Source organism: Protopterus annectens, chromosome 13.part0 (assembly GCF_019279795.1).
Source record: "Protopterus annectens isolate FY-2018-M chromosome 13.part0, PAN1.0, whole genome shotgun sequence".
Taxonomy (NCBI): domain Eukaryota; kingdom Metazoa; phylum Chordata; order Ceratodontiformes; family Protopteridae; genus Protopterus; species Protopterus annectens.
In genome coordinates, this window is record NC_056747.1 from 990,073,945 (window position 1) to 990,090,824 (window position 16,880).

Below are 16,880 nucleotides of genomic sequence, written 5' to 3' on the forward strand. Positions count from 1 at the left end.
AATTAGAAGGCTAGACATTGTGGTACAAACACCAGAATTTGCTGCATGTGTAGACGGCATTCCTTAGGTGTTAGAATAGAGAGAATAAGTGTGTAGTAAAGCAGTATCAGTAGCATTTACATGTGGGACTTTGTAAACTACTGTGGGAGAATTTATCATTTTGTAAACTACTGTGGGAGAATTTATCATTTTTTAAACTACTGTGGGAGAATTTATAATTCGCATCTTTCATTCTGCTCCTTCTTACTCACCTGATATTAATTTCCTGCCTAGAAAGTACAATATGGGTGAAAAACATGGAGTACTAAATTTATTGTAGATAATACAAGAAAGTCAAACATTCTCATGTGGATCATAGAACCATAAGCACAAAAGCTTACAAATTTGTAAATTTTCATAGAGGAACAGCAAGCACATATATGTTTACTATTCCCTCTCTCTCCTGTCCCTATGTTTGTACTTCCCCAAACATTTATGTATTCCAGATTCTTCTTAGCCACTCTGGTAAATTGCCTTCTACAATTTTGTTTGAAAAGTTCTTTCAAAGTGCATTACTCCTTCTGAAAATGAATGAATTCTCGATGCAACCATGAATCTTCCACATTTCATAACTGTTCTGTACTACTCCATTCATTTTATTTTTTCATATTCTTATGATTCTCTCAGCAATCAATAAACATTTCTCTTCTGTTGAATATCACTGGCTATGTAAATGTTTTTCTGCTAGAAAACAGAAACACACCCATATAGCTTACTTCTTTACTTGCCCTAGATTTCACACGCACATTGTATAAGGAACCATGTCAGTGCTGGGATTATTGGCATCATTAGTGTGAAAGGATTTGTCACCATTGTATTTTAGCAGACTGCCATTCAAAGAACTGATTACAGTCTCCTATGTTCTCAGTCAATGAATTAAACATGAATAGCTTTTTTCTGCATTTTGTATGTCACAGTAAAGATTAATGTATCGAATACACATCACCATTTGTTGCACAATGAAAAAAGACACTCTTTAAGGATAAACCATTATTTATATCTGAAAAAGTGTAAGCGTTAATAGAAGATCAATGCATATAAAATAACAGCTTAGACAGTAAATGGAAAATTAATATCTATGCCTGTCCATAAAAAAAGATGTTTCTTCTAATGAAATATCTTTGGTGCTGTCTGCACTTTGTCATTAGTTATTGCACTGGTCCTTTCTAAATCTGATGTGGATATTCATGCTTTTACTTCTAAAAGGTGGGAAGCAGAACAGTTAATGAGACTAAATGTTGAAGGAGACATTAATGGACTCCGCAAAATCCTTGATGAAATGATGTTGGCCAGAACAGATCTGGAGATGCAGATTGATGGTCAGAAAGAGGAGCTGGCTTATCTGAACAAGAGCCATGATGAGGTAAACTAATGAAAGCCAAAGTAGTAATTGTCATATTTTTTTCTGGCAGGCATTCTCTTTTGTCAGGTTTTAAAGAAATGTAATACAGGCAATATATAAATATTTCTGCATTGGGGAGAAAATAAAATGTTACACAGATGTACACACACACACACACACACACACACACACACACACACACACACACACACACACACACACACACACAGGCACACGCATTCACAAACACGTTCTAGAAAAAAAAAGTTGAACTTTAGTACATTTAAAAAATGTTATTCTAACACATTCTAAAGAGGCATGAACAGCACAGAATGTGTTAAATCTCATACACATTTTGTGAGTAAAAACATTTAATTTAGCTGCTTTTCACTACAGTGTATTACATTTTTCACACTAGTCCTTCTGGTTGTACACTATTTTTTTAATATAACTAATCTCAGACTACTCTAATAACATCTCAGTAAAGACGTATAACAATGAAGTATACAGCTTGCATTTCTGTTTACTACAGTCAGTAAGATCATGGCTCTACAACTGTGATAAATTATAATTCTGTCTAAATTCTTCTGATAAATAATTTTAAGTAAAGAGGAGAACAGAATGTACAAACCATATAGAAACTTTTGGAAGAAGCAGTATCCATTTACATATCTCTGATTTCTCCCTGGTTTTGTCAAACAACCCAAATTTTGCCTCATATGTTTTCAGTCTCTCATAAAATGTTTGATTTTTCCAGTAAACCAGTGAGGATTACAGTTAATCAATAATGCCAGACATTAAGAGTTCCATACATCTTCAGAAAATGCATGCTAATGTGAAACCTGTTGCTGTTTTTAACTTTCAGGGTGAATCAGTGTAATACTTGAAATTGTTCCTGATTTTGGCCCTTTGAACCTTATTATTATTGGACTTGCACCTAATTCTTGACAAAAAAATGAGGAATATGCTTATGTAATTGGGAAAAAATGGATGTAAATACTTAGGTGTCTGTATTTCAGGGGACGGTCATTAATATTTATGAAATAGTTATTCATCCAAATCAAGGATGAGATTAAACATGGGGCATACTTGCTCTAAGCATTCCATAAGAATATAAGCCACAGAAATGGCTACACTGAAACCAATTCTAGAATCATCTGGAATCAACTCAAGCTCTTATCTTAATTGTCTAAAAAACAGCTTAAGCTATGAGTGTTTCCACAAACTAACAATGCTGTACATGAAGAAGAGGTCTCCCTCTCTCTTTAATCATGTTTACTTCTTAGCAACACGATTTAAAACTGCTGTGCACTACATAAACACTAAGTATATAGTAACTTTGAATTGAACCTGTGAGTGCTTGGACATTTATAATCTTTTCAAGGGCAACCTACGAGTGGACAAAGACTGAACACTCATGCTTCATCTCGTGGTGCAGCTCACCAAGAGCTGGAGTTCATCCATAGGAAATAACCGTTGAAAAGTTCTCTTGGTAGTGATGCCATTTTTCAGGGAATTTATCCCTTCTTTGAACTGGTACAACTGTCGAGTTGGACATGTACGTTTGGGGTGCAAGCAAAAATGCTTTAAAAAGTGTTTTTCACTATCTAACTATCCATCTATCTATCTGTCTATCTACCTATCTATCTATCTATCTATCTATCTATCTATCTATCTATCTATCTATCTACCAATAAATCTATTTATAACATTACTGCAAAAGTGATATGTAAACATGCACTAAACAGGCAGCTGTTGTGCAGCACATTGACAAATGTGTTGTAAAACATGATTTGGGTCCGACACAATTCACATGCAGTGATATTACATATACTACATATGGAACATATATACCAAAGTTGTTTAAAAAAGCTGCTCTACAATGCGTTTTCAAGTTAGTTCAATCTTGTTGTTATTAAAGCAGTACATTGCAGACATGAGCCATCCCCAAAACCTGGTGGCTACAAACACAGACATATACATACAAAATACGTGAAGTTATATCATATTACTTGTTTAGCCATATACAGCTCCTGCTCTTTTTTTTTGGGGGGGGGGTCTACTTCACATGACTGAAAACTCAAAACACTGAATTTCATTTGACTGTGACTACAATACCTAATTTTTAAAATACTGAAAACTCATTTGACTGAGTCTCGTTATACTGAAAGCTTTCAATGCTGAGTTTCAAAATACTGAATTTTAAGCCATAGACATGATGTGGGTTTCTCTTCACCTGTGACTTGCTAGTGATAAAAAACATTGCTGTAACTTAAAGTGCCGATTGTCAGAATACCGATAGTAGAGTAGAAAGTAGTGTTGTAGTATTTCTAAATGTGGGTATGTTTCTTTACATTTTTATGAGAAGTATCTAAAGTAATATGGAGGTCAGTTTACTATCCACATAAAGAAATGCACTTACCATGTGTCTGAAGGTCGAATGGAAAGTGCAAAAAGAGAAAACGCAAATCATGTCGACTCGTAAACATCCACATCTAGGTTGTGTTCGTAGTTTAGAGCATCCGTGTTTTGCATTGGATCACACTACTGTGGGGAATCAGAAAAATTACCCTTTTCCTCACTGTAGTGTGATATTGAAGTTAGAATATATAATTAGCAGGGGGTGTGGGGGGTGCAGTGGGGCTTGAGCCTCTGCAAAATAGTAGACGTTTGTATGGTATTTTTTCCGTGTTGTTTCTAGATGGTGAGTGCTCCATTACATGTTAAATGTTGATTTTTTTTTCTGAAAAAAATCGACATTCTAAGCAGTCAGTTTAGATGATATTCACCGTCTTGGTTCAGGGATATTCTTTGTGACTGGTTTCTTTATTTTGATAGTAAACCATGGTGGATGTTTTGTGAACTCTTGGCAGTAGTGGCAGTGTGTACAGTACTGTAAGGTAAGTAAAAGGTATATGCCCTTTTTTCCACTATAGTGTAATTCTGGAGTTAATATATATATAGTTGGGGGGGTGAGGGGACACAGCCCCCCACCTAGTTTGGTTTTATATCTCCCGGTTTCTGTTAAGAGGGTAAGTAAGTAGGTTTTTAAGTTTTGGAAACAGTTAGTCATTTGTGTTCTAAGTGTGCATGTCTATGGCTTAAAATTTAGTATTTCTGAAATTCAGCATTGTAAGCTTTTAGTATAATGAGACTCAGTCAAATGAGTTTTCAGTCATGTCAAGTAGCTCCATATATATATATATATGTGTGTTTGTGTGTGTGTGTGTGTGTGTGTGTGTGTGTGTATATACATATATATATATATATATATATATATATATATATATATATATATATATATGCACACACACACACACACACACACGCGCGCGTGGGCATGTGTGTGTTTGTGTGTGCCTGTGTAAATTGTCTATTGTAACTCCCATTATGATTTATAAATGTAACCATCTAAATATCACTGCACATGGTTTTATGTTTTAGCAGGGTCTTTCAGTGTCCTTAATCTATCTGCTTCTGATTTTTTTATATTTTTTTTTCTATAAGAGAGAGTTATTCTGAGACAAAATGGTTTACAACACAAATCATTTTCAATTTGTGTATGCAAAGGAGGAAAAATAGCATCAAAATGTTTGCCTATACCCAGACATGTCTGTTGTATTAAAGTTTGGCTGTACTAATATAACAGTTAGTATTGTTGTATGATCGTCCTAGGTTCTCTGCTCAGTTTTCAGGTTGAGGTGCTTCTTGTCTAGGGCTTGCATGCTCTCTCTGTGTTCCCATTTTGTTGGACCTCAACTTTCCACCAGTATCCCAAAGACATGCAGGTAGCTGAACTGGTGATGCTCTAAACTGTGTGCATGTGTCTTGCAATGGACCTACATCGTTTTTAGGAGTGTTTCCTGATTTTCTTCTTATTACTTGTCTACATAAATACATTCTAGCAGTCTGCAATCCTGAATTAGGTAGTATAAGTACTGAAAATGAACGAATGCATAGATGGGTAGATGAATTCAAATTTTATATCTAATTCTGATTTCTTGATACAAATATGTTTTTCAACTCTTCTGTAAATTTTAAAAGGGAACTTTGCTGAATCATTTCTAATCAATGTTGCATAAAGAGATGCATATAAAACTTCATAATATTAATGACTTATAAAGGAGATTTGTACATACCCTAGTAACAAATGCCTTGTCTCTGATACTGACATGTTGGGTGTGTCTGCCTTACTTCCTGCTATTGCTAGGGTCCTGGGATGTCAAGTATATTGTAGCACCCCCAACACACCATTTTGGTTATTGCAGCTGTACATATAGTGCTACATACTTCTCTGTGTCCATAGTGAATTTGTCACTGCCATGTGTATCTGCAGCTGAATTATGAGTCAGACATATTCCTAACCAAATATTCCCCAAAATAGTCCCCAGATGACAGAAAAGGCAGAGGAGGAATAAAGTCATTTCACCCAATGGGCCAGATTCCAAAAGAGTTGATTTCACTATACGTTTGCCTTGATTCCAAAAGACTGCCTCTTAGTGTGAGTGACTTTTTTCTTTGTAAGGCCTGTCTATAAATAAGCTTATACCACAGCCAAATTCCAAAAGGCCTGCTCTCAGTCACTTACACTGAGACCAAGTCTTTTGGATTCGGGCCCGATGTCATTATACAGGAAAGATAATAAATGTCTTTCCTAAATAACGTCATTGTATAATATCTATATTTTGAGCTTTGATGTGTGTGTGTGTGTGTGTGTGTGTGTGTGTGTGTGTGTGTGTGTGTGTGTGTGTGTGTGTCTGTGTGTGTGTGTGTGTGTGTGTGTGTGTGTGTGTGTGTGTGTGTGTGTGTGTGTGTGTGTGTGTAGGTAAAGCTGTTGTGGATTGTCCATGACTACAAAAATTTAGTGCAAGCTATTACAGATAACCAGTGTGACTGGTGCATGGAGAAATGGTGGTGATTTTGGAGAGTGAGATGGATATAAACCACATATTATAGCTGCAGTATTCTAAAGAATAAAAACAGAGGTGTTGTATAAGAGGAATAAATGATTCCTAGACATCATTAACATATGCAAAACTTGCAGAATTAGTTTATAGGTTCAGCAATAAACAGAAGGGCTGTGGAGGCGATATAATCAGATACTAGAGGGACAGTGTGCATCAGGACTGGATCCTAGGCATTTCCTATTGCATAACTGAACTGCTATGGATAAAGCAGGTCAATGTAGGCAGATGCAGGTTATGATCATGAAGAGTATATTAATTAGAACAGAATTCAGGTACAGCAAAGCATGACAGCAATTATCAGTTTACCACATACATGTATAGTTATCAAAGAAGCAGCAGTAGGAATCATAACATAAGGTTACCCTACAAAACTAGGCCTTAGAATTTAGCAGTACCAGCACTAAAATGCTAAAGGTTTAATGACACTTTTTTTTTTTAATTTGTTGCATTCATTAGGAAATGAAAGCTCTTCGCAGTCAGCTGGGTGGACAAGTCAGTGTAGAGGTGGATGCCGCACCAACGGAAGACCTGACCAAGAAGATGGAACTAATACGACAACAGTATGAACAACTTGCAGAGAAGAACAGAAAAGACGCTGAAGACTGGTTCTTGAAGGCGGTAAGCAACTGTTTTCCATGGAAATAGAATTTTCACTGTAAAAAATGGGAAGTGGGTATACTCTGTAATCAGAATGGATGCAATGACTAATTCCCTGTCTTCTACTCTCTATAGTCTGAAGACCTGAATAGGAATGTGGCCAGTAGCACAGAAGCAATTCAGACCAGCAGAACGGAGATCAATGAACTGAGACGTACAATTCAAGGCCTAGAAATAGAGTTACAGTCGCAGCTCAGTATGGTAAGTATGTGATGAACAGTAAGTAGCTAAAACGTGTTGGGAAAATAGCCCTAGCCCTAATATAGGAATGATTAATATTCTGCAAATATTTTTAGAAGTCTTCTAGACATAAGTGCCTGTTTTCAGGAGCTTGCTTAGACACAATTTATTTGTAAGTGACTTGCTTGGAATCATGGATCTGGCAAGCAGTGATTCTAGAAACAAATGTTGAAGTTAAATGAAAATACTCATTTACAGTCTATAGCATTGACACTAAGTAACTGAACCTCAGGGATCATGGTCACAGTGAAAATAAGCTTTTACAGCAGTTTTAGTATCCCCCCAAATGATTACAATGTAAGAACTTTGCACAAAACTGTAAAGAGAACCATATCAAGCAGCAGGACCATTAGTTAATGTTTTTCTCCGAGCCAGGAGAGACCAGCTTGGTATGGTTTTAAATGAAATCCCTTCCTTGCTAATGAGGACATCTCATACAGGATGGAATGCTTTCAGTTTAAGTACAGAACACAAGGTAACCTATTGCTATTCCTCCTTTAATTGTCTTTTTAGTTTCAGAGTTGTTAAAGATAATTGAAAATATGGCCACGGTTTGAAGTTCTGCAGTTGTTTTCACATTTCAATTTTATATATAACCTAACACCTATTTGAAACTACAAGAATATTGTTATGATTTCCCTGCTAGTCACTAACCTCCATGTTTTGAATAGTCAAGTGTATTATTTGCTAAGTAAAAAAGTCAAGACTTGTTTGTAAATATGACTTTCAGTGTTCAGATAAAAAAGTAAGACTGTGTTTATAACAGCCATTTTGGTGAGATACCTTTGTCTGAAGTAAAGTACCCCATGGGGTTCACACCTTCTCCTGAGTCTCAAAGTTGCAAAACATTGAACTTTGAGACTGAGATATTGCAGTTCCAGGGACAGTTATTCTTAACCCAGAACTATGGTGACTTAGATCTTGACTCCATCGGCAGTTTCAATTTCTCCTTTTGTGATTGTGAATTCTTAATTGTGAAACAGCACAAGATACTCGTGCTCCATTGACAGATGATGCAAAAATTAGCAAACAGATTGTTGTTTAGTCTGTTAATATTATCTAGATGAAGTATAATATTAAAGTAATGTATAATTTTGGGGTGAGATTAATTTAGTTATATTAGTTGTTTAGAATGGTTGTAACTGCGGTGGTGGTGCTGTGGTAGCATTGTCTCCTCACAGTAAGACGTTGTCCTATTCAATTCTCAGCTAGAGCGTCTTCTGCGTGGAGACATGTGTGAATGGGCGTACCTTCATTGAAGGTTGTGCGTGAGGGCTGGCAACTTGGCATGTAAAAAACTACTGCCAATCATTAGTGGACCAGAGTTCCACTGTGGCGACCGCTAACCGAAAGACACAACAAGTTGTTTAAAATGGTTATATAAATAGTGGAAAACATTCACCTTCTCATAACTAAGTGTACTGTCATATTTTCCTGCCATTATTAATTGTGGCTATATTAAGTAGCAGTATCAGACAGAGTTATGGAAGAACAACAGAGGAGCTTCACAAGGTGAATGTTCAACCATTTCAGTAGATGGATAGTTGTAAACACTGGTGCTCTGTTAGTATCCATGCCACCACCCTGTTTATGTTCCATTTTTTATAACACTTTATTAATGTACAGGACATCATAGAAAGGGAGAGGCTAATTTCAGTATCAGGTGAAGTTTTTTTGAATTAGATTTTAGCATTAATGTTCACATAATTTATTGGGTTATATATCTAATATAGCTAGTGAAACCTATGAATGTGTTCATTTGTGCTACCTTAAAATATAATGAAAGTATGACAGCATTGTAATAAGTGATTTAAACTGAACATTGAAATAATCTGTAAATGGGAGGTTTGCCAGGCTTGATGATATATGGAGTGAATAGGCATTTATTAGAAGAAGAAGAAATTATGGATAGATTAGAAGGGAGTGGCACTATCTGATATAAAGCAAGACATTAGAAAACTATCCTTGCATTTGCTGACCAAAGCACCACCCTCTTAATGATTTCAATACTTCATAAATCCAATACCCCACAGATTGTAACCCAATGAACCTCCATTTACCAACCCAACCTTCAGAACAGAACTTATCTTGTCAATAAAACAACTTGTCAATAGCCATAGTTGTCAGTCTTCACTCTATCAAACCTACCTCAACCCTTCCAACATATGAACCACCGCCCAGAATGTAGTGAAGTCACACACCCTGCCACCTGTGCAAGCAAACTAATTACAGTTAAGTCCTCCTTGAACAGCTGACTGTCTTACCTTGCTCCCAAGCCTAAGCACAACTTAACAAAAGCTCACAATGCCCTTCCATACACCTTCCTATCAAAAGCTGCCCCAAAATCCTGTGCCCCAGCTGATCATTCAAAGCCCACCTGACACACCTCACTTGATAGCACCAGGACTTATACCACTACCTTATCGTCCCAAGGAAAAACAACAATTCTCCCCACAACTTCACCTACTAAACCTTCAGCACCAGACAAACCAAAACTAAGCCCAAACAGTGACATCTGTCCTTCCATCATGCACATCCCCTCCTCCAAACTACCTTCATCCTGCAGACCAACAAGGAAAAAAAAACTTCTCCAAAATATGCAAAATTCAGGAGCCCTCTCAAGCTTCATGGCACCCCTAATCCACCCTTGCCCCCAAAATTTCACCCCTTGATTTTTTTTTTAATCAAGTAAGTCAGACAAACCATGGCCTGCACATACTAGCAATCCCAGAAGCTTCCAATGTCTACTCACACAATGGAACCCGTGTCCTCCCACATCCCCAACACACATGCATACTGTGTAATGCTCTGTCAAATCCTTCTGTCCCCCTACCACTGACAAATACAATGGAGAACAATGCTAATTTCTTAAATTAATACAGACCACCAAGCAACCCACCTACATCCGCACCAACTTTGGTGTGCTTAATAAGCCTGTAATAAACTAGGATTACCTGCAGCCTCATTGTGTACCACTGCAGTGGCCAGATTATCCTCCTCAACAAAAAACAATCACCTTCTTGGTCCACTTCCTTCAGGCCACCAACTGATACCCAGTCTGTGCTTCCCCATCTGTAAAAAAAAAAAGAAAAATGTAAATCCTCTGCACGTAGATAAACCAAAACTTCATTAGGAGCTGCCAAGGGCCAACCTTGTTCATCAGTCGCACATCCACTTCCCTACCCTGCATCCCCTGTCATCAAACCTGGCACCATCATATCCCACAACAACTCTTTTAGAAGCCAGCAAAGAATCACACTGCTGTAAAGAACAGCATTATGACACAAACAGCAGTAACTGAACCTATGTTTTTAAATGACCCCAATAAAACATAGAACATAAATTGAGCTACCATTCAAGTATGTCGCTATTAAACACTGTGGATGATGGGGTAATTTAAATATCAAACTACCTGGGTCACCTTGTGATTTCCCTACAAAACCTGTATAGCCCTATATGGGCCAAGTTAACTTACTCCTTAACAGCCTTGGGAACATCTCTGCAAGCAAGTACTACAAGAATATCTCTGCACAGTCATTCATACCCAAATTAAAGTTTAAACAAACTACATATTTCTCTGTTAGAAAGTGTGACCTTAAAATGCATCTATAACATAGCCATACCTCTCAACTGTATCTCATCTCGAGGAATATCCCTCATTTGGGATCATAACAGCTCATGTTCCTCGAAGTTCCCATCCAAGAAGTCCATCTCACATTCCATGATAATATTCAGCTGATATCAATATTAAATAAAACTGAGTTATCCCATTAAAAGGCCTGTTCTATGAATATAATCATGTTTCACCACCCTATGAGCATGGCCACGATCCTCACCTTGGAGAGAGAAGAAAGAGAATAAACAGGGTAAAGAAAATTAAACCATTCCATACTTCTGCCCATACAGCAGCTACAGAGCCTGCAAAGGCATCTGTGTTAAAGAGGAGGCTGTATGTAACATAACCCCTATACCATTAGCAAACTTACAAGTATTAGATGATAAGTGTGCACATAGAGGGGCCACTTGCAGACAGAAAACCACCAACTTCACTCAACCACTCACTCTCACAAGAGACAAACACACCCAGACCCTTCCATACATTAGTATCATCTTCCCTTTAATATTTACGTTAAGCTACCTGTCAGATCTGGCGACTCAAAATTCGAGAACTGTCCCCAGTTTAGAGAACAACCAAAATAATGTGATAAATCCATCCATTCTGCCACAACTGGGCATACCTCTCACCTCTTAATACAAGACTTCTGGACAAAGCCTGACAAAATGGGGGAACAAAGGCCCAAAAATAGGGACAGATCTAAATATTGCTCTTATAAATGTAGAACGCTGCATTTTATGATGCATTTGAATCCTGAAACTCAAAAGTAGAACATTTAGTGATTTCAGTCCTCATTTCACCCCAGTGACTTGCCAAAGAATAGACCAAAATATAAGGCAATATCTGGACATTCTGCAAAATTTGGATAGATGAGAGGTATGCCAGGCTGAAGCAACATCCACTTACTACTAAATGCGTACCAGCCATAGCTCAGAAAATGCAGAACCGGCAAAATCGGACAACATAATGTCAAGCTCACAGTATTTTCCCCTTTACCCATACACACTTTTAAAACACCTTGCCACTGCCTGGGTTAATTAAACTACATAACATGAAGCCCACAACATGGACAACTTCACAAAATCACTTTCCTTTTCCTGTTATTCTCTGTCAAATCTATATGCAAATTGCTCAATTAATCAGAGACAAATCTCAACAGAACCAGAAACAAATCCAAAAATGCCCATAGATGCTTTTAGTATTAACTTGAAATTGACAGGATAGGATAATGTGGATTAATGCATGCTTCCGGAAGAAACAGTCTACAACTATAAATACTGTCATTATTTATTAAGTGTGATTCACCACATTTCTCCACAACAAAAGTTTCCAATAGCCATAACCACAACGATATGAAAACGAACAAAAAAAGAGGCAAAAATCTGTCCATTCAGCTAAAATCTGTACAATTGATCTGGCTATTCAGCTAACATCTGTACAGCTGAGTGGTAAGCCACGACCCTACGACCACACCAGAACAACCACTCTATACAGTAATTCAGAAGTTGATGGAATTATAGAATTAACAGGCTTGCTTTAGCATAAATTCCTGAAAGGCAGGAAGACTGCAACTCAAATGTCTGTCATTATTGCCTAACATAAGTTGCCAAGTATAGTCTGCCATAAACCACATCATTATAACGGACCCGAATTTAAGTAAAACAAAACTGGACATTCTGCAAAAATCTGTACAGTTGAATTTAACTATTCATACCCCTCAACTACCTTCCCCTGGCTGTCCCTGCTGCATCATGCATGCGCAAACGACCATTGTTCAAAGTGCCCAATAGCCCATGAAACCCCCCCTTTCCTCAGAAAGCCATACCAGCAAACTGGGTTCTTTATACAAGTTACCTTGTTTTCAATCTCTCTCTCTCTCTCACTCAGTTATCTGCCATGAACTTCAATTTCAATAATTAAATGCAAGCTATAATATGACCTTACTATATGTATACAATAAGCATGTTACACTCACTTCCCTTCCTATATCCCCACTGCCTCTCTCTATTTTTTTTTCGTCCTTACTTTCCTCTTCCTACTGGCTCTGTGAATCCCCACAGCAGTAGAGTAAATGTAGCTGTCCTGATTTGAGAAAGGTGCTGTGATGAAAGCAAAACCAGGCTACACAGTCTTTGACAAAGAATGCCAAGGACCCCCCCCCCTTTAATGAAGCCCTAACCTACACCACAACGATGAACAGTCTGCAATATGTTGTACCACATGCCCACAGCAGCACTTGGAATGCACATCACATGGCCTGCAGCAGCATGAGCAGTGAGGTACAGCTCTCAACCTGCGAGACCACCATGTTATGAAAATGGTCGACAGTTATAAGGCAAAATCTAGACCAAGCAATAAATGTGGAATAAAGACCCAAATAGAAACAATTGCAAATATAGCTCATACAAACTTAGAAAGCTGGTAGAATAACTGATTTTGCATTAGCATGAATTACCTGCTGCATACTACTTAAAATATGATTCATCACTAACTTTCCTTGCCTCCCCAAACAGAAAGCCATGGCTCCACCATGCAATCAGACCACAAAGCTGAAATCTGCAACCACAAAAACTTCATCAACAGGCCCACACTCCTCCAACCACCAATCTGCATTTCGGCCCTGCAACCTGCTGGACATATTCATCAGATGCTTCTCAACCTCTTAGAACTAGAAATCTGGCAAAAATCTGTACAATTAAGAGGTATGCTCTATCCCCAAGCCCCCATATGACTGAGGCTATCCTGCCTCACTCCTCCCCACCTAACATGCCTGGACTCCCTTCTGCCCTGATCAGTCTTGTGTATAACTATTGCCTATGTATTGTTCTATAAATTGTTATAATAATCACCTAATACTGTAAAATGCTTTTAGATTGCACTTGCACCATTGATCATCCTAAGACACATGCAGATTAGGTATCTGTCATACATTGTTAATAATTGCAATGGGGAAAAAACAGGTAACCATTACTCACCTCCACCTGCCCATTACTATTAACCAAGGCCTACCTGACACCAATGTACCTACAGGTCATCTCAGACATAAACCTAAACTCTAGCAAGAAAACTAGGCTGTACAGTCTTTGACAAAGAATGACAAGGACTTTTTTTCTTTTCTTTTCTCTCTCTCCCTCCAGCAATCGTGCCAAAATGTGATTTTTTTTGCCCACTTACATAAACTCCTTAAGCTCCTCCCTACCCTTACCTCATTTCTTCCCAATTATCCCTCATTCCCATTTAACTCTTTCATCCCCCCTACCTTCTTAACTCCCACTAATATATTTATCTAACCTCCCTCTGAAGATGTCTCTGGACAAATTGATCTGTTACCAAACCTCATTTATTTCAAAAGTTTTCAGCAGGTAAGTATGCTGCAAATAACTTGCTTCAAGCAAAGGTACAACAGAAGCAATGAATTCAACAGCTAAGTTGTCACCGAAAATAGATTTATTGCCTTGTAGTTCAGACAAATGTACAAGGAGAATGTACATTGTAAGAGACTATAAAGAAACACTGTGCCCCCCCTTTCTTTACTGAATAATTTTTTTATGCTTTTCGGAAACATAAACATATATACAGTATGCATATCAAAGAAATATTTACATAGTCAAAGCTTAAAGTGGAGAAACTATTCCAAAAACAAACATTACAAAACCAACTATTTACATAGGATGTCTATATTTGAAAAAACTTTGTTTTCTTGAATGTATCTTTGAATAAGATTATAATTTATTGCAGTCTTCTGTTTCCAGCATTTGATTTACTTTCTGCCAGGCAGTGCTTAAGGAAATAGGTTGTTCTGTTCTTTCCATGATTGTTTTCAATTCCAACTGAGAGACTGATAAAACCATGTTTTTGAAATGTTTAAAATTGTGAGGAGTTACAGCTTTCCAGTTCTGTGCAATATTTTTCCTTGCAATAGCAAGGAGAGTCCAGAAAATTACATATTTTTGCCTTGGAACATAAGACGACACAGGTATATTCAACAAAAATAATGATTATGTAAGTTGGAAATTATGAATGAACAGTACCTGTAAGAAATAGTTAATACTTTCCCAATATTGTTTAAGTAAATGGCATTCATAGAACATTTGCTGCCTATTGGTAATTGATTGTGATTTACACCTCCAACATCTATTTTCTTTATTATATATTAGTTCTAATTTGTGTGGTGTTAAGTATGTTCTATGTATAAATTGCCATGTAAAAAGTTGCCAATATAGTGATACAGATGTTAGCTTTGGAGATGTAAGAATTATTTTTTTATCTTTATCATCTGGCATTTTACCATTAACTGTTTCATGAACTCTTGTTTCTTTAACTAATTTGTACACTACTGATAAAATTCCTTTCCCATTTGTGGGAAATTCCATCAGCATAATTGACTGCTCTATGAACTTAGGAACCTTTTCCCTAACAGACTTCTTCATTATTGCCTGATGGTTTAAAACTGTTTGTCTTAATCCCTACAGTGTTAATCACTTGTTATTTTCAAGGCTGTACTCACTAATAATTTGCTCTATCATTAGTACTTTATTAGTGTTTATCAACTAATGCCAGTAAATTAGACAATTCTTACTGTTTTGACTGCTACTGAGTCCTGACTTATAATATTATTTTGCGTATATGCTATTGGGAATACAAAAAAGACCATGCTTTTATATCCAGATTTTTGTTTGCAAAGTGCATAAAAGACTTTAGGGTATTGATAATGTATTCATAATTTATATTTTTGTGTTTCCCTGTTGTCATATATTCCTTCAATAACCAAAGTAAGTTATTCGGTACCATTTCCATATATTTATTTATTGTATCATGAGTGGTTTTTAACCATATTTTTTCATGTACTAGTTTCCATTTGGACTTATATTCTTTGTTTAACCATAGAGAAACTGTTTTTAAAGCTGAGGATTGTATATATACTTCTAAATCTGGTACGCCTATTCCACCTTCTTCTCATTTGTCAAAATGATGTCTTAGGGCAACTTTAGGTTTTTAGGGTACCATAAGAATTTTATTAACCCTTCAAATTGTTTTAAATATGATTTAGGTGGAGGTAGTGAGAACGCTTGCATAAAATACAGAACTTTTGAGAATATAATAATTTTAATTAGGGTCTATATTAAATCATCAAAGAGGCATTCTATCGAACGCCTCTTCATCGACATGTAATCAGTGACCTCACTAAACCGTGAACATTCAGAAGAGCAATTTATTTCCCTGGAAAGAAATCACTTGTACTGAAAACACATATATAACCCTTCAAATATAGCAAACTGGGGGGCTTTACCCCCACACCCGCCCAACTAAATATACCAACTCTAAGATCACACTACAGTGGGGTAAAGGACAATGTCACGGCTCAGTCCAAGCAATTTTTTTCCCCAGGAAAAAAAAATCAGTAACCTGAGACTTTGCTGTTTTGCGATTTCGGTCTATATGTGTTGCCGAAATGGCATTTGCTGTGATGTCATTTTACTGAAGTAATATAGACCCTTTAATTATATATAGTCTTTCCTCCATGGTAAAAAATAGCTTATTCCATTTTTGTATGAGTTCTCTGATATTATTCAAAATCTCTTTATAGTTTAGTTGCACTGTTGTATCTATGTCATTTGTAATTTTAACTCCTAAGTATTTGATTGTATCATTTCTAGATAGATATTTATGATATATTTATTTAATGCTTCTTTGTTTATATTTATTAGTAACAATTGGTTTTATTTTCATTTAATGATAGCCCAGAAATCTTTTTAAACTGTTTTGTTGCTTTCCATAGTTCTTTTAGTGTGTTATCTTATTTTAAAGTCAATAAAATGTCATTTACAAATAGTTGAATCTTTAACTCAAGGTCAGTATCTAGCTGAATTCCTTGTAGTTTGGGTTTGCACATATGAAATGTGCTAATGGTTCTGTTGCTAAATGCGAATAACAAAGGAGAAAGTAGACAACCCAGTTTTGTACCGTTTGTAATGGTAATAGGCTCCAACAAACAGGATCTTACTTTTATGTATGTCAA

The 16,880-nt window shown here is 36.7% G+C and overlaps 1 protein-coding gene across 1 annotated transcript in view; it reads left to right on the plus strand.

The window, feature by feature from the left end:
• The window catches only part of LOC122788021 (keratin, type I cytoskeletal 13), a 64,807-nt gene that overhangs the window by 21,673 nt on the left and 26,254 nt on the right, over positions 1–16,880 (plus strand). Inside the window, exons 3-5 of the mRNA XM_044054944.1 lie at positions 1,246–1,402; positions 6,805–6,966; positions 7,081–7,206. Of these exons, the coding sequence (XP_043910879.1) occupies positions 1,246–1,402; positions 6,805–6,966; positions 7,081–7,206 (445 nt within the window). The remainder of the gene's footprint in view (positions 1–1,245; positions 1,403–6,804; positions 6,967–7,080; positions 7,207–16,880) is intronic.